The 18,395-nt window shown below is 40.9% G+C and overlaps 1 protein-coding gene across 1 annotated transcript in view; it reads right to left on the reverse strand.

Annotated features, from left to right (window-relative positions):
- The window catches only part of jmy (junction mediating and regulatory protein, p53 cofactor), a 136,695-nt gene that overhangs the window by 12,409 nt on the left and 105,891 nt on the right, over positions 1-18,395 (reverse strand). The window contains exons 7-8 of the mRNA XM_078563304.1: positions 10,093-10,179; positions 8,168-8,260 (exon numbers count right to left, since the gene is read on the reverse strand). Coding sequence (XP_078419430.1) covers positions 8,168-8,260; positions 10,093-10,179 — 180 coding nt within the window. The remainder of the gene's footprint in view (positions 1-8,167; positions 8,261-10,092; positions 10,180-18,395) is intronic.

Consider the following 18,395-nt stretch of genomic DNA (forward strand, 5'->3'; position numbering starts at 1 on the left):
TTAAGCCTTTTCTAGGACATCAATAGCCCCATGAGACCGCACCAAAGCTGGACACCGTGTTCAAAATGCAGCCATAAACAACATCTAACGCAAAGAAAGGATCCCCATCTCATTCACTAATATCCTTTGGGGGAGGAAATCTGCCATCTTTTGGCATATATATGACTCCAGATCCATAGCAATGCAGTTGATTCTTAACTGGCCTCTGAAATGGCCCAGCAAGCCACTCAGTTCAAGGGCAATTAGGGATGGGCAATAAATGTTGGCATTGCCAGTGACGCCCAACATCCCATGAAAGCACAAAAAAAACCTCTCAAATGGCCAACATTCCAGGGGAGGACAAAGAAAATGCTTCAAAGACACTAAAACTCTCCTTGAAGCACGTCAGCATTGACGTTAATGGGAGGAGCTTGCTACCAATCGTTCAGAGTGTTATCAAACTGCATCACGTTTCAAGACACACGTATTAATGATGGGGCAGAGCAGCAGCAGAGAACAAAAGAAAAGGAAGCAAATCCTGTATTTCAGATCCCACCACCTCGTGAGGCATTCTGTCTCGTGCCAAAAGATGCCACAGAATCTCAGAATTGTTACAGTGCAGGAGACCATTCGGCCCATCGTGTGTGCAACGGATCTCCGAATGAGCATTTCACCTACTGTCATTCTCTTGCCTTCTCCCTATAACCCTGCACATTGTTTCTTTTCAAATAATCATTTAATTCCCTCGAATGCCTCGATTGAACCTGCCTCCAATGCATTTCCAGGTAATGCATTCCAGATCCTAACCACTCGCTGTGTGAAAAAGTTTTTTCTCGTATCACTTTTGTTTCTTTTACCAATTACCTTAAATCTGTACCCTCTGGTTCTCGATCCTTCCACCAATGAGAACAGTTTCCCCCTATCTACTCTGTCCAGGCCCTTCATGATTTTGAATACATCAATCAAATCTCCTCTCAGCCTTCTTTTCGCCAAGGAAAGAGTCCCAGCCTCTGCAATCTATCTTAATAACTGAAGTTTCTCATCCCTGGAATCATTCTCATAAACCTCTTCTGCACCATCTCCAATTGCTTCATATCCTTCCTAAAATGCGGTGCCCAGAACCCCAGTATGCAGTACACCAGCCGAGGTCTAACTAATGTCTTACACAAGCTCAACATAACCTCCTTGCTCTTGTGCTCCATGTCCCTATTAACATCTAGGATACTGCATGCTTTATTAACTACTCTCTCAACTTACCCTGCCACCTTTAATGACTTACGCACAGAAATACCCAGATCCTTCTGCTCTTGCAACCCCTTTAAAGTAGTACCCTTTATTTTATATTATCTTTCCATGTTCTTCCTGCCAAAATATATCACCTTACATTTCTCTGCATTGAACTTCATCTGCCACCTATCCACCCATTCCACCAACTTGTCTATGTCCTTTTGAAGTTCTACACCATCCTCCTCAGTTTACAATGTTTACAAGTTTTGTATTGTCCGCAAATTTTGAAAGTGTGCCCTGTACATCAAGGTCTAAGTCATTAATATACATATCAGGAAAAGCAAAGGACCCAATAGTGACCCCTGGAGAACTCTACTACAAACATTCCTCCAGTCCGAAAAACAACCATTAACTATTACTGTTTCCTGTCACTCAACATGCATCCATATTGCTACTGTCCCTTTTATTCCATAAGCTATAACTTTGCTCACAAGTCTGTTGTGTGGCACTGTATCAAATGCCTTTTGGAAGTCCACATACACCACATCAACAGCATTGTCAATGTTATCAATGCTCTCTATTGCCTCTTTGAAAAACTCCAGCAAGTTAGTTAAACATAATTTTCCCTTAAAAAATCCATGCTGGCTCTCCTTAAATAACCTGAATTTGTCCATGAGACTATTGATTCTGTCCCGAATTACAGTTTCTAGAAATTCTCCCACCGCTGAAGTTAAACTGATTTGTCTGTAGTTGCTGGGTTTATCTTTACACCCTTTTTTGAACAAGGGCATAACATTTGCAATTCTCCACCCGAGTCTAAGACTGAAAAATTATGGCCAGTGCATCTGTAATTTCCACTCTCACTTCCCTCAGTATCCTTGGATACATTTCATCCAGTCCCAATGCCTTCTCCACTTTGTACCACCTTCTCATCAATTTTAAACCCTTCTAGTGTCTGAATTACCTCCTCTTTTATCATGGCCTGGGTAGCATTTTCTTCCTTGGTAAAGACAGATGCAAAGTATTCATTTAATACCCCTGCCTCCATGTGTAAATCCCCTTTTTGGTCCCTAATTGGCCCTACTCCTCCTTTTCCCACTATTTGTATGCCAAAATAGACTTGGGGATTTCTTTTTATGTTAGCCGTCAGTCTCTTTTCACACTCCCTCTTTGCGTCTCTTATTTGCTTTTTCACCTCCCCTCTGAACATTCTGTATTCTGTCTGGTTCTCAACTAGTTCCTACCCGACGCCTGTCATCACCATACTTTTTCTTCTTTATCTTAATTTCTATCTCCTTTGTCATCCAGGGAACTGTGGATTTGTTTGTCCTACCTTTACCTTTTCATAGAAAATACCTTGACTGTGCCTGAACCATCTCTTCTTTGAAGGTAGCCCATTGTTCAGCTACTGTTTCTTCTGCCAACCTTCGGCTCCAACTTATTCGTCCCAGATCCCTTCTTACCCCATTGAAGTTAGCTTTCCCCCAGTTAATTCTTCTTACTCTGGATTGTTCATTGTGCTTTTCCATTGTCACCCTAAACCTTATGATACAAAGGTTACTCTCCCCTAAATTTTCTCCTACTGACACTTGATTTACTTGGTCTACCTCATTCCCAAGAACCAGGTTCAGCAGTGCCTCTTTTCTTGGTGGACTAGACACATGCTGCTGTAGATCATACTTCAGGAACTCTTGCCCTTCTCTGCCCTTTACACTACCAATATCCACGTCTATATTCTGATAAAGTCTCCCATTATAACTACTCTATAATTTTTGCACCTCTGTAATTTCCTTGCAGATTTGTTCCTCTACAGCCTTCCGACCAGTTGGCAGCCTATACACTACACTAAGCAATGTAATTGTACCTTTTTTGTTCCTTAGCTCTAGCCAAATCGATTCTGTCCTTGACCCCTCTGAGGCATCCTCTTTCTCCAGCACTGCAATGCACTCCTTAATCAATATCGCCACCCCTCCCTCCTTTCCTATCTTTCCTGAACACCTTGTATCCAGGAATTTTTAATACCCAGTCCTGCCCTTCCTTGGGCCAGATCTCTGTTATAGCCACAACATCGTAATACCATATGGCAATCTGCGCCTGTAACTCACCAATCTTATTTATCATATTCTGTGCATTCGCAGAAAAAGACATGCACTGTAACCCTGATCTTTTCAAAAAAATACTTATGAGATGTGGGTGTCGCTGGCTAGGCCAGCATTTATTGCCAATCCCAAATTGCCTTTGAGAAGGTGATGGGTGAGCAACCTTCTTGAACCGCTGCAGTCCATGTGGTGTAGGTACACCCACAATGCTATTAGGGAGAGAGTTCCAGGATTTTGACCCAGCGACAGTGAAGGAACGGTGATATATTTCCAAGTCAGGATGATGAGTGATTTGGAGGGGAACTTCTAGGTGGTGGTGTTCCCATCTGTCTGCTGCCCTTGAACTTCTAGATGGCAGTGGTTGCAGGCTTGGGAGGTGCTGTCGAAGGAGGCGTGGAGAGTTCCTGCAGTGCATCCTGTAAATGGTACACACTGCTGCCAATGTGCATCTGTGGTGGAGGGAGCAAATGTTTGTGGATGAGGTGCCAACAAGTGGGCTACTTTGTCCTGGATGATGTCAAGCTTCTTGAGTGCTGTGGGAGTGTTGTATTCATCTAGGCAAGTAGAGGGTATTCCATCACACTCCTGACTTGTGCCTTATAATTGGTGGACAGGCTTTGGGGAATCAGGAGAGTTACTCGCCAAACGATTCCTAGCCTCTGACCTGCTCTTATAGCCACAGTGTTTATAGTCCAGTTCAGTTTCTGATCAATGGTAACCCCCAGGATGCTGATTGTGGGGGATTCAGCGATGGTAATGTCATCGAATGTCAAGGGGCGAAGGTTAGATTCTCTCTTGTTGGAGACAGTCATTGTCTGACACTTGTGTGGCACAAATGTTACTTGCCATTTGTCAGCCCAAGCCTGGATATTGTCCAGGCCTTGCTGCATTTGGACATGGACTGCTTCAGTATATGAGAAGTCACGACTGGCGCTGAACAATGTGCAATCATCAGTGAACATCCTCACTTCTAACCTTGTGATGGATGGAAGGAAGACTCTACTTTCTTCCTTACTCCGACCCCACCTATTAACTTACTATTCTCTATTCTGGTGCTATTTGTTTCTCCCATTATTTTATGCACTTTGGTATTCCTCTCTGATATTCTCTCCTGATTTCCATATCCCTGCAAAGTTAGCTTAAACCCTCCTCAACAGCACTAGCAAAATGGGTCAACAATCAGCCTGTTCAGACACAAGACCACCAATGGCAGAAGCCGGTGACCCTAAGTCAAATCAAGCTGACAATCATGGGCCCTGACAACATTCTGGCAGTAGTACTTAAGATTTATGCTCCAGAACTAGCCATGCCCTTAGTCAAGCTGCTCCACCACAGTGTCAGAAATAGATGGTTATTTTTCAACATTTTTGAAAATATTGTGTTGTTCTGTGGAAAAGGCTGTGTGTGTGTATGATTTAATTAAGCTGAGCAGAGATTAAAAGGGGGCAGATTATCTAGGGGGGTTTAAAACATGAAAAGGAGAGAGGTGTTAGGTTTGAGATACAAGTAAGGTTAGATCTAACTTTTGCATTTTTAGATAAGGTGAGAGCTTGTCTGTAAATCAAAGGGGAGTCAGAGGTAAAAAGAAACATGTTCTGTTGAAGAGTCATACGGACTCGAAAAGTTAACTGTGCTCTTCTCCACAGATGCTGTCAGACCTCCTGAGTTTTTCCAGGTATTTCTGTTTTTGTTTTGGATTTCCAGCATTCGCAGTTTTTTGCTTTTATCTTAGTGAAAATAAACATGTTTGCATCTTGTAGGTGTTCCATAGGTAAATAGAACGGGGGGCGGGGAATATAATTTTTATTGACCTGAAAGCAAAGACAAAATCGAGATATGAAAGATCTTATATTTGGAAGGATCTGAGTTTCAAAAAGGTGTGAAAACAATGGAACCTGAGATGAAAAGGGAAAATTTATTTTAGAGTTGCTGTTGAGGTAGCAGCTGGAGCTGTTGAGTAGGGAGCTGTTAGCTCTGGGCTGAGAGGAGACACAGCAGAGTGGAAGTGAGTTACAGGTTATGTGGTATGCCTTTATTGAAACTACAGCAGTTTGCCTTGGGTAATATTACTGGATTCTGTATAGTTAATTATTTACAAGGGAGTGTTACCTCAAAGGTGTTTGCTTGTGGGTCTGACCAAGTGACCAGTTTTAAGGGGAATGTTTTGTAAGGCGAACCTTAATTGTGTAACTGTAATCTTGTGTGCTTAAGTTTTCTTTTATTTTTGTTAATAAAACTTTCACTTTTACTTTAAGGAAAAGATCCCATTAAGCTTATGTGGAGTTTGCAAGAGCAAAAGAAATTATCTGGGATCAATGGTTCAGGACATTAAAATTAGATAAGACTTTTGAAAATCTAAAATAGGTTATGATTATGGAAGAATTTAGAAATAGCATTCCAGTAAACTTTAAGACATATTTAGACAAATGATAAAGCAAAAAAGTTAAAGGAAGCTGCTATTTTAGCTGATATGTATGATATTTCACACCAACAGTTGTGTGTAGGAAAAAGGTCATATAGAAATCAGGAAGGATGTTGGAGATTTAGAAAACATAATGATGGTAAAAATGTTATTAATAAGGATCAAGCTGAAGGACGCCAGTCTATTAAAGATGAAAAGGTGGAAAACAGAATTGAAGGAAGGAAACTGATATGTTACCATTGCAATAAGGCTGGACATATGAGATCGAGTTGTTGAAGGTTAAACGGGAAACTGATTGCAGTGGCAGGAACCCAGAAAAATTCTGAGTAAGGTTACTGTGGGCTCTGCGATCCAAAGGCAAGATAAACCAATGGCTTTTGTATAGGTGGAGCAGGAAGAACCAGTGGTAGCTAGAGGAGTGGGAATGTGTTCACAACTTACCCAAGGGAGTTCTGATGGGCAGGTTACAGAGATGTTTTAAGATTTTATATGCGATGGGAAAATATATCCATGTGTACAGGGAAGATCAGAAAAGGATGTCAACATTTTAAGGGGTACTGGGGCTAGCCAGTCCTTAAATGTTGTGGGATAGTGCTATCTGTTGTCCAGAAAGGTTATTGCAGGACAAAATATTAATTAAGGGAATTCATGGCAAAGTCAAACCTATTTTATTGTGTAAGGTAAATTTAATAACTGATTTAAAAACAGGTGGTGATTGTTGGGGTAGTAGAGAAATTGTCCATTGCAGGGATTCAATTTATTCTAGGGAATGAAATAGCTGGATCACAGATATTGACCATACCTACAGTAGTACAGCAGCCTGTTGAGACACAATCAACAGAGATTTTACAGAAAGAGCATCTTGGATTGTTTCCAGACTGTGTGGTGACAAGATCACAAACGCACAAGTTTAAACAGGAAGAGGAAGAATCTAAAAGACAAGGGAAGGATGCTGAAATTCAGTTGGCTGGCTCAATCTTTGAAAAGATTACTCAGGAGAAGATTAAAGAGGATGAGGTTGAGGTGTTTATTTAGTGAAGTTGCAGCAGAAGGATTCAGACTTGAAGCAGTTATATCAGACAGCTTATTCTGAAATAGAAGCAGAATACATTCCAGAGTGTTATTACATTAAGAACAATGTATTAAAGAGGAAATGGAGACCGTCTCATGTCCCAGCAGATGAAAAGGGGTGATAGTATCACGATTTGGTGCACTATCTGGGTATCAGAATAAAATTTTTTTAGAGTGGCTCATGAAATTCCAATGCCTGGACATTTGGGAATTAGGAAAATTCAAGCTAAGATACAAAAACATTTCTATTTGGCTGGGCTACATAAAGACATAGTCAAATTCTGTCAAACATGTCACATATATCAGGTGATAGGAAAACCGCATGCAGTGATTAAGCCTACAACTTTAATGCCAATTCCAGCATTTGAGGAACATTTTAACAGGGTCCTAATTGATTATGCAGGACCCCTCCCTAAGACTAAAAGTGGAAATCAGTATTGACAATCATCGATGTGTCTACAAGATTTCCAGAAGCAGATTGCCTTTGACAGCATTTAACCGAATGTGGAATCAAGGCGCTCTTGCTACAAGAGCTGGTCAGGGGCTGGAAATTTTGTGACAAGGAAATTATTTTCTGACTTCCAAACCCTTTCCACTATCTACAAGGCACAAGTAACACTCTCCACTTGCATGAATGAGTGCAGCTCCAACAACACTCAAGAAACTCGACACCATCAGGACAAAGCAGCCTGCTTGATCGGCACCCCATCTTAAACATTCACTTCACCACCGACACACAGTGGCAGTAGCATGTACAAGATGAATTGCAGCAAACTGCCAAGACTCCTTCGACAGCACCTTCCAAACATGCAACCTCTACCACCTAGAAGGACAAGAGCAACATACACAAAGTAACAACATCACCTGCTAGCTCCCCTTCAAGCCACAAGCCATCCTGACTTGAAACTATATTGCCGTTCCTTCACTGTCACTGGGTCAAAATCTTGGAACTCCCTTTCTAACAGTATTGTGGATGTACCTACACCAGGTGATCAGCAGCAGTTCAAGTTGGTGGCTCACCACCATCAATGCCAATTAGGGATGAGCAACATTTCTAGACTTTCCAGCTACGCTCATGTACCATGAAAGAATAAACATAAAATGCTTTGCGGGAGTGGGAGCAAAGGCACCTCAGAGCACAAAAGCCGTCAATGGAGGTCTCTTTTGCTTTTTAACCCCAAATGAACAACGGGATGATGTTAGTCCACTTCAGTGTTATGTGAAGAATATATGTTATACAAAATAAGAAATTTACATTTACCATCCATTTTATCAGCTGCGTTACCACACAAAAAATTGGAAATTAGAGGTGCCTTAGTGGAAGGGTGCAATATAGTCAAATGCTCCTCTAAATTTATGCTCTCTTTACCTGCTTAAAGTTGCGGAGCCTATCCAATGTTTTCTGCCGCTCCTGGCTAACCCATTTACTGTTTTTCTCTTCCTCCTGCTGTTGATTACGCATCTGAAACAAACCAATATACAATATAGGCACACAGAACAAACAGATCTTAACTTGTCATTATATTACATTTCACAATAGTCTAAAATGTCCTTAGTTGGGTATGTGCCATTGATCTTGATTTTTACGTCCTGAAGAAATTATATTAAAAAAAAGTTTTGAATGGAATTTTTGTTCAAGGTGAAGAAAGCTGTGCCTGAAAGAAAAAGTTTGCTTTTATGAGGTAGAAAGTGTTCGTTTCTAGCACTCAGTATCAGAATCAGGAACTCTCAATTCAAATTAAGCATTATTTTATGTAAAGTGTCCTCCATTCTGCCCAAAGAATTTGCTTCAGTCCAACCTCAGAAAGACACTAAGATAAAAGCAAAATACTGCGGATGCTGGAAATCTGAAACAAAAACAAAAATACCTGGAAAAACTCAGCAGGTCTGACAGCATCTGCGGAGAGGAACACAGTTAATGTTTCGAGTTAACGGACTCGAAACGTTAACTGTGTTCCTCTCTGCAGATGCTGTCAGACCTGCTGAGTTTTTCCAGCTATTTTTGGTTTTGCCTCAGAAAGACACTATTGGGACATTTTCTCCATTTTACACACAGCCAAGCTGTGAACCTTCCTGACTAAGATTGTCAATTTCAACTACAGGAATTTTTCTACAAAACATTTTTAGTTAGTAGATGGAAGGGATTTTCATTCCATCTGTCTGGGCTGAATTTGAACTAGGGGTAAGGTAGCATAGTGGTTACGTTACTGGATTAGCAATCCAGAGGCCTGGTAAAATGAGTTCAAATCCCATCATGGCAGCTTGGGAAATTAAATTCAATTAAATAAGGTCTGGAATAAAAAACTAGCATCAGTAGACTGTTGCAAAAACTCATCAGTAATGTCCTTTAGGTAAGAAATCTACTATCCTTACCCAGTCTGCTATCCAGACCCAACAATGTGGTTGAATCTTAACTGCCCTCTGAAATGGCCGAGGAAGCCACTCAGTTTTATATAAGGAGGCCTTCTCAAGGGCAATTAGGGACGACCAATAAATACTGGCCTCACTAGCGACACTCACATCCAACCAATGAATTTAAAAAAAACTAAGCCACAGGTTTGAAAAGTCAATTTGATACCCAGTCCCATTAGAAGAAAACATATAGCAGTATTTCAGTTTTTAAAACATTATTTTGGACCAAATTTATTTTCTCATCAGTGTATGTGGGAATGGAAAGGTTTTACTCTCAGCGTCAAAGTCAAGCAAAGGGGCCTCAGCAAACACATTATTTAGTCTTTTGTCTTTCAGGTTCTGATTAAGTTCATACTTCTAGGAATTTGTTTTTTTTTATTTCAAGCAATATAGGACAGGCACAAAACAGGTTAAATGCAGGATAAGACTCCCTCCTGCTCTTTCCTCCTCAATTCCAACCTTGGAACAACAACTTGCATGGATTTTGCACCTTTAATGTAGTAAAACGTTCTAAGGAGCTTCACAGGAGCATTATCAAACAACATTTGACACTGAGCAACAACAGACTCCCACATTACCAGTGACATTTCCATTTCCCACGTCAAATTTTGAACAGTTCTGTCAATTTCAAAATCGTAATCTATTGCAGTTTCAAGGAATAATATGGAAAAATTGATTCCAAAGGATTAATGTTGCAATGTTATAAAATGACACAACAATGTTGTGTCTGTTTTTAAGAAATGAGGATTCCTTTAATACCACCCAAATACAAGTATCTCTGCCAATCATATTAATCTTTTCAGTACATCTCTTCAGTACCAGAGGGCAGCAGTGAGACTTAGCTACTACATAGAAAATAATACAAATGGTACTTTCACATACCTGCTTTCTAGCATCATGGCTTCTGTACTCTTCTTCATTTTGTTTGTGCTGCTTCATCTTCTCATTGTGGCTTTCAATACAGATTTCCTATAGCAATAAGTAAACATGAGAAAAAAATTAATATAAAACTAAAGAGCTGATTCTAACCAGTCTGAACGATTACCTTCAAAGGTATTCTGCTATGCAATCTTTAGATAAGGAAGAGGAATCTAATACAAAAAAGCAACAACTTTGCTATGAAGCAATGGTCCTTATCTTAGCAGGAAAGAAGAATGAATACCGAGATGCATGGGGCAATCTCAAAATCAGAAATCCTTTTTTATTCATTCACAGATGTGGGCTTCACTGGCTGGGCCAGCATTTATTGCCCATCCCTAGTTGCCCTTGAGAAGATTGTGGTGAGCTGCCTTCTTGAACCACTGCAGTCCATGTGGTGTAGGTACACACACAGTGCTGTTAGGGAGGAAGTTCCAGGATTTTAACCCAACGAGAGTGAAGAAACAGTGGTATATTTCCAAGTCAGGATGGTGAGTGACTTGGAGGGGAACCTCCAGGTGGTGGTGTTCCCATCTATCTGCTGCCCTAGTCCTTCTAGATGGTAATGGTCGTGGGTTTGGAAGGTCCTGTCGAAGGAGTCTTAGTGAATTTCTGCAGTGCATCTTGTGGATGTACTGTGCATCGGTGGTGGAGGGAGTGAGTGTTTGTGAATGTGGTGCGAATCAAGTGGACTGCTTTGTCCTGGACGGTGTCAAGCTTCTTGAGTGTAGTGGGAGCTGCACTCATCTGGGCAAGTGGGGAGTATTCCATCACACCCCTGACTTGTGCCTTGTAGATGGTGGACAGGCTTTGGGGAGTCAGGAGGTGGGTTACTCGAAGCACTATTCCTAGCCTCTGACCTGCTCTTGTAGCCACAATGTTTATATGACTATTCCAGTTCAGTTTCCAGTCAATGGTAACCCCCAGGATATTGATAGTGGGGGATTCAGTGATGGTAATGCCATTGAACATCAAGGGGCGATGGTTGAATTCTCTCTTGTTGGAGGTGGTCATTGCCTGACATTTGTGTGGTGCGAATGTTACTTGCCACTTGTCAGCCCAAGCCTGGATATTGTCCAGGTTTTGCTGCGTTTGGGCATAGACTGCTTCAGTATCTGAGTCGCCACAAATGATGAACATTGTGCAATCATCAGCGAACATCCCCACTTCTGACCTTACAATGGAAGGAAGGTCATTGATGAAGCAGTTGAAGATGGTTGGGCCAAGGACACTACCCTGAGGAACTCCTGTGGTGATGTCCTGGAGCAGAGATGACTGGCCTCCAACAACCACAACCATCTTCCTTTGTGCTAGGTATGACCCCAACCAGTGGAGAGTTTTCCCCTTGATTCCCAATGACTCCAGTTTTGCTAGAGCTCCTTGATGCCACACTCTGTCAAATGCTGCCTTGATGTCAAGGCCAGTCACTCTCGCCTCACCTCGGGAGTTCAGCACTTTTGTCCATGTTTGAACCAAGGCTGTAATGAAGTCAGGAGCTGAGTGGCCCTGGCAGAACCCAAACTGGGCATCAGTGAGCAGGTTATTGCTAAGCTGTTGATGACTCCTTCCATTACTTTACTGATGATCGAGAGTTGACTGATGGGGCAGTAATTGGCCGGATTGGATTTGTCCTGGTTTTCGTGTATAGGACATACCTGGGCAATATTCCACATAGCCAGGTAGATGCCAGTGTTGTAGCTGTACTGGAACAGCTTGGCTAGGGATGCAGCAAGCTCTGGAGCACAAGTCTTCAGTACTATTGCTGTAAATATTGTCAGGGTCCTTAGCCTTTAGCTGTTTCTTGATATCACGTGGAGTGCATTGAACTGGCTGAAGACTGGCATCTGTAATGCTGGGGACCTCTGGAGGAGGCCAAGGTGTACATTAAACAAATGCTTCCTCAACTCCACTAATGTGACTTTTCCATTTCCCTTGGAGATTTTCTTTGTTAAAACAAATGAAATTACAGGTGGTGTTCAAAAATATGAAGGGATGGAAACAGACCATTTCCAGTGATTGATGGGACTAGAAGGAGAGGACATAGATATAAGGTTAAATTACAGAAAATTAGGATAGCGAGGAGAAACCTTATTTTCAATTAGGGTTGAAAGGCTCTGGAATGCATATTTAGTAACTGACGCAGAGATCAGATCAACATTTATAAATATATTTTTGCTTGAAGGAAAAAGGAATTAAAAAGTGAAAATAGAGCAGGCTAATGAGATTGGACTGCTGGACATATGGAAGATAAACTCAAGCACGGGCTGGCTGGTCTAAACAGCTTGTTTCTATGTTCTAATTTTTACGTAATTTCATGCCATATTCCATCATTCCCGACAGAATCTTTTGCTTACACAGTATGTGACTTTTAAAAGATAAATCTGTTTTCAATGAGGATTAACAGTTTAATTAAAAGTTAATCTGAGCATTTCCTCTCATTGCTATCCAGTAACACTGACATTAATCTTGCACCTGGGCGAACTCGATCAGCCTTGGTGCAGCAAATTCAACATAATTGGGCAGTTTGGAATGCATAAGGGACTTCATCCAAATTTTCCTTCCATGTCATTTAATACCAGAAAATCAAACAGGCATCCCTATTCGATAAACTCAGTAGCTTGCTAGGCCAGTTAAGAGTCAAACATTTGGTTGTTGGCCCGAGGTCACATGTAGCCTACACTCGGTAAGGACAGCAATTTCCTTTAGTAATGAAAACCTAAAGAGCCAGCTGGGTTTTTATGACAATCCAACAACTCCATGGGTCACTTTTACTGCTAGAAGTTTTTTATCTCCAATTTTTAAAAAAAATCAAATTTTCAAACTATCATGGTAGGATTTGAACTTGCATTCTCTAGAATTACAAGTCCAGGCCTCTTGATTACTAGTCTAGTAATATAAACACCACAAGCCGGTCTTTTATCATTTTCTTTGCACCAAATCACAAAGATTATTATTTTTTTTTTACGGCTGTACTTTTGCTGCAGAGGGAAAGAACTTCTAAACAAATGTCTTTATTGAAAGAGATGGTTCAAAATAGTACTTCTCTAATTACTGCATTCGAGTTTTTTAAACAGGCAGCTAAATTCAATTGGTTAATAAATGGACTCTTCAAAATACCAAGCTTTCAAAACTGCTACATTTCCAGAGCATTTGCTTTCAGTTGCTCTTTCTGATCAGCTCACTTTGTTGCCAATCATGACTGACATGAAAAAAAATGTAAAAGTACAAATTTAAAGGACATGCTGTATGAGAAATCATCATAGCTCTCCTGATATTTCTCTATTGTCAAAATGATTTGCACTTTAAATTGCCTGGAAGTAGCCTTTTATAGACCAGCTTGTCAGTGCAAGACAGTTCTACTTCAAATCAAGGAAAACATTGCAGTATTACTCAGGAAAGAATATCTTGAGGAGGCAATCTTGAATCACTTTAGCTTTGCATTTGATTCAGTGTATTGACACAGTGCAATGTAAACTTTATATAGTTTCCAGGTTTGATCAGAAATTTTTAAGCTTTATTTTTAAGCTGTTTAGTGTTGGAAAAGAGCTGACTATTCAGCTGGCTTTCACTAACAATGAATTTCAAACACCACTTGGAATGCCAGTGAATGCACACCTGTTATGATTTACTTGGTTAGAGCAAAATCCATACTGCAACTTGGCTCTGTCAGCTATGTGGAACTTTAAATAGCTACCAGTCTCAAACCAGTACAAGCAACAATTATAGAGGCATGAGTCCCATGATTTGGGCATTCAGATTCTTTGCCATTAATTTACGTAATTAATTCTCATTAGCACAATTAGTTAAATCATTACACAATAAATTTCACAAATCTTTTTACAGAAGACAGCAAATTATCACTCATAATGGCACACAAGCTTCCCCCCATCCCCTTCCCACACCTGTGAGAAACTAAAACTAGTACTACCCTATGCCTATCTGTTGCAAATCTGTCTGTCTTTTGCATGATACAATACAATTCAAAGTCAGTCATTCTGAAAAAGGAATCTTGAAGCAGTCTGCACAGCAATAGTTATGTGGTAGTCCACATTTATTTTTTATTCTTGGTGCATATCATGGATTCTTTGGTAATTTTTAGTATAATTAGGTTGTCTTCAAGGAGTTACAAATTAATTAACCATTATGAACATAAGAAGTTCCAGCTAATGTTCTGAAGTTACAATACTGCAAACTTTGTAATTAAATTCCATAACCTTTTCACTGGAGAATCTGACAAGTGTAGATGTTTAATTATGAATTATAAATTCCAATACAGCAATGTGGTTAGCCTTATTGAGTAACAAGGTAAACAGTAAAATAAGCTGGAAAGCACAGGATTCTTACAAAACAATTTTCACTTACTATCAACAATATGATGTTGAGGCAACGGTTGGGGAATTCTTACTGCTCAAAAGGCATGAGTATAACTTCTGAGCCACCTTTTCTGTGAGTATGCAGAAGTGACATATAATATATACTGGCTCCATGTTAAGCAACAGCTTGATTTTAAAATTCTCATCTTTGTTTCAAATCGGTCTACAGCCTCGCCCTTCTTTACCTCTGTAAACTCCTCCAGCCCTACAACCCTCCAAGATATCAGTGCTCCTCTAATTCTCCCCTCCTGTGCATCCCCGATTTTGAACACCCCACTATTAGTGGCTGTACCTTTAGCTCCTTAGGGTATATGCTCTGGAATTCCGCCCCCAATCCCCCCACCCCAAAGCCTCTTTCCTGCTTTAAGATGTTCCTTAAAACCTACTTCTTTAACCAAACTTTTGGTCACCTGCCCTAATATCCCCTTACGTGGTTTGACGTCAAATCTTTATTTGATAATGCTCCTGTGAAACGCTTTGGAATGTTTTATGTTAAAGGTGCTATACAAATGCAAGTATGATAACACAGTTCACACACACAAATGAAAATCAAATCAAATTAAATTCTGAACAGCCTAAGCAAATATTTTGCACAAATTTTGATGAAAAAGGTCACTTGGTTATTGCACTGATTCTGCTGGAGATACAAATCCAGTACTTTTATAAAGGAAATTGGAATGTCATGATCAACGTTCTCTTAAAATTTCAGTTTTGTGTGGGCCAACTTTTTCATAGTATGGCACCTTTAATTTTTTTTTTTTGCATGCACTTATAGTGCTTAACCCTAGTCAATTTCTATGCAGTGCCTTGCAGGCTACTGCGCTGCCATGCAGCTTAGCGAAAAAAGTGGCCATGATTACTATCCAGCCTCTGCTCAACACAGTGGGAACCAACTACTGAGGAATCACTTTCAAATAATAGGGGCTTTCTTCAGTCTGGAAGAGCAAAGTAGCTGAACTCCTTCGGACTGACCCATAATTTTCAAGAAATAGACCGCTTCTTACAGATAATTTATTTTTAAATCAAACTTTGAAGTGCAAAGGGAGAGGTACAGTTATAAGATGGGAATTCTGTCTCACCATAAAGAAAGTAGTAATTAACATATTAAAACCAGCATTTGAGTTGAAAGACTACAATCAAATCTCAGAGTCAATTTAAATGCACAGACTGAACTCTGGTTATTTTTTCAAATTTACCACATTAGGCTGACAGAAATAATTGTAGCTGAACATGGGGGGATCTTTAAGAAAGAGATGCTTTAGGTACATTCCAACAAGGGCGAAAGGTAGTGGAACCAAAATAGGGCTCTTTAGATGATGATGGAGAGAGAGATTATAATGAACCAAAAAAAAGATGCATGACATGATGCACATCAGGTGAATTCTTCCAAGTGAGAACCTGGTCAAATACATTAGGTTGAGAGGGGAGATGAAGAGGAAAATAAGACTGGCAAAGAGAGAATATGAGAATAGAGTGACAGTCAACATAAAAGGAAACCCAAAAGTCCTCTCCCGACATGTAAATAGTAAGCAGGTAGTAAGAGATGGAGTTAATCTTATTAGGGACAAAGAAGGTGATATATGTATAAAGGCACAGGTTAAGCCTAGAATGCTTAATGAGTACTTTGTATCAGTGTTTACTAAGGCAGAGGAATCTGATAAAATATCAAGAGAAGCAAAAATAGCAGATGCAATGAATAGGGTGAAAATGAGAGAGGTGGTACTGGAAAATCTGGCTATGCTTAAAAGTAGATAAACCACCTGGTCCGAATGACTTGCATCCCAGGTTGCTAAGGGAAGTCGGAGTGGTGATAGCAAAAGGGCTTGCCATAATATTCCAATCTTCCCCAGATATGGAGGAGGTGCCAAAGGATTGGAGAGTGGCAAATGTGACACCCTTATTCAAGAAAGGGTGTTAAGGACAGTCCTAGCAACTACAGACCAGTTAGTTTATCAGTAGTGGATAAGGTTTTAGAAACAATAATCAGGGAAATAAAGTCAACAGGTATTTGGAGAGGTTCAAGTTAATTAGGGATAGCCAGCACAGTTCTGTAGAAGGCAGGTCATACTTGTCCAATTTATTCAATTTTTTTTGATGAGGTAACAGAGAAGACTTAATGAAGGGAAGAGGGTGAAAGTTGCCTATATGGATTTTATGAAAGCCTTTGGCAAGGTACCACAGAGAAGGCTGGTTAACAAAATTGAGGCTTATGAACAGGAGGGTCAGTGTCCAACTGGGGAAAAAAAAACTGGATTAAGAACAGAAAACAGTGGAAGACACGAGTGACATCCCCAAAGTTCAAGAGAGTTGGGGGGCAGGGGTGAGTATGTCGGCCATTACCAAGGAGAAGGTGCTAGGAAAACTGAAAGGTCTGAAGGTGGATAAATCACCTGGACCAGATGGATTACATCCCAGAGTTCTGAAAGAGATAGCTGAAGAGATAGTGGAGGCATTAGTGGTGATCTTTCATGAATCACTGGAGTCAGGGAGGGTCCCAGAGGACTGGAAAATCACTACTGTAACCCCCCTGTTTAAGAAGGGAGTGAGGCAAAAGATGGGAAATTACAGGCCGATTAGCCTGACCTCGGTCATTGGTAAGATTTTAGAGTCCATTATTAAGGATGAGATTTCAGAATACTTGGAAGTGCATGGTAAAATAGGGCAAAGTCAGCATGGTTTCATCAAGGGGAGGTCATGCCTGACAAATCTGTTAGAATTCTTTGAGGAGGTAACGGGTAGGTTAGACAAAGGAGAGCCAATGGATGTTATCTACTTGGACTTCCAAAAGGCCTTTGACAAGGTGCCGCACAGGAGGCTGCTCAGTAAGATAAGAGCCCATGGTGTTAGAGGCAAGGTACTAGCATGGTTAGAAGATTGGCTGTCTGGCAGGAGGCAGAGAGTGGGGATAAGGGGGTCCTTCTCAGGATGGCAGCTGGTGACTAGTGGAGTTCCGCAGGGGTCAGTGTTGGGACCACAACTTTTCACTTTATACATTAATGATCTAGATGAAGGAACTGAAGGCATGCTGGCTAAGTTTGCAGATGATACAAAGATAGGTGGAGGGACAGGTAGTATTGAGGAGGCGGGGAGGCTGCAGAAGGATTTGGACAGGTTAGGAGAATGGGCAAAGAAGTGGCAGATGGAATACAACGTGGGGAAGAGTGAGGTCATGCACTTTGGTAGGAAGAATAGAGGCATAGACTATTTTCTAAATGGGGAGAGAATTCAGAAATCTGGAGCGCAAAGGGACTTGGGAGTCCTAGCCCAGGATTCTCTTAAGGTTAACTTGCAGGTTGACACGGTAGTTAGGAAGGCAAATGCAATGCTGGCATTTATTTCGAGAGGACTAGAATATAAAAGCAGGGATGTGCTGCTGAGGCTTTATAAGGCTCTGGTCAGACCACATTTAGAATATTGTGAGAAATTTTGGGCCCCGTATCTCAGGAAGGATGTGCTGGCCCTGGAGAGGGTCCAGAGGAGGTTCACGAGAATGATCCCAGGAATGAAAGGCTTAACATTTGAGGAACGTTTGAGGACTCTGGGTCTATACTCGATGGAGTTTAGAAGGATGAGGGGGGTATCTGATGGAAACTCACAGAATACGGAAAGGCCTGGATAGAGTGGACATGGGGAAGATGTTTCCATTAGTAGGAGAGACTAGGACCCGAGGGCACAGCCTCAGAGTAAAGGGAAGACCTTTTAGAACAGAGATGAGGAGAAACTTCTTTAGCCAGAGAGTGGTGAATCTATGGAATTCATTGCCACAGAAGGCTGGGGAGGCCAGGTCATTGAGTGTATTTAAGACCGAGATAGATAGGTTCTTGATTGGTAAGGGGATCAAAGGTTACGGGGAGAAGGCAGGAGAATGGGGTTGAGAAACTTATCAGCCATGAT

Source organism: Cetorhinus maximus, chromosome 2, assembly GCF_964194155.1.
Source record: "Cetorhinus maximus chromosome 2, sCetMax3.hap1.1, whole genome shotgun sequence".
Classification (NCBI taxonomy): Eukaryota; Metazoa; Chordata; class Chondrichthyes; order Lamniformes; family Cetorhinidae; genus Cetorhinus; species Cetorhinus maximus.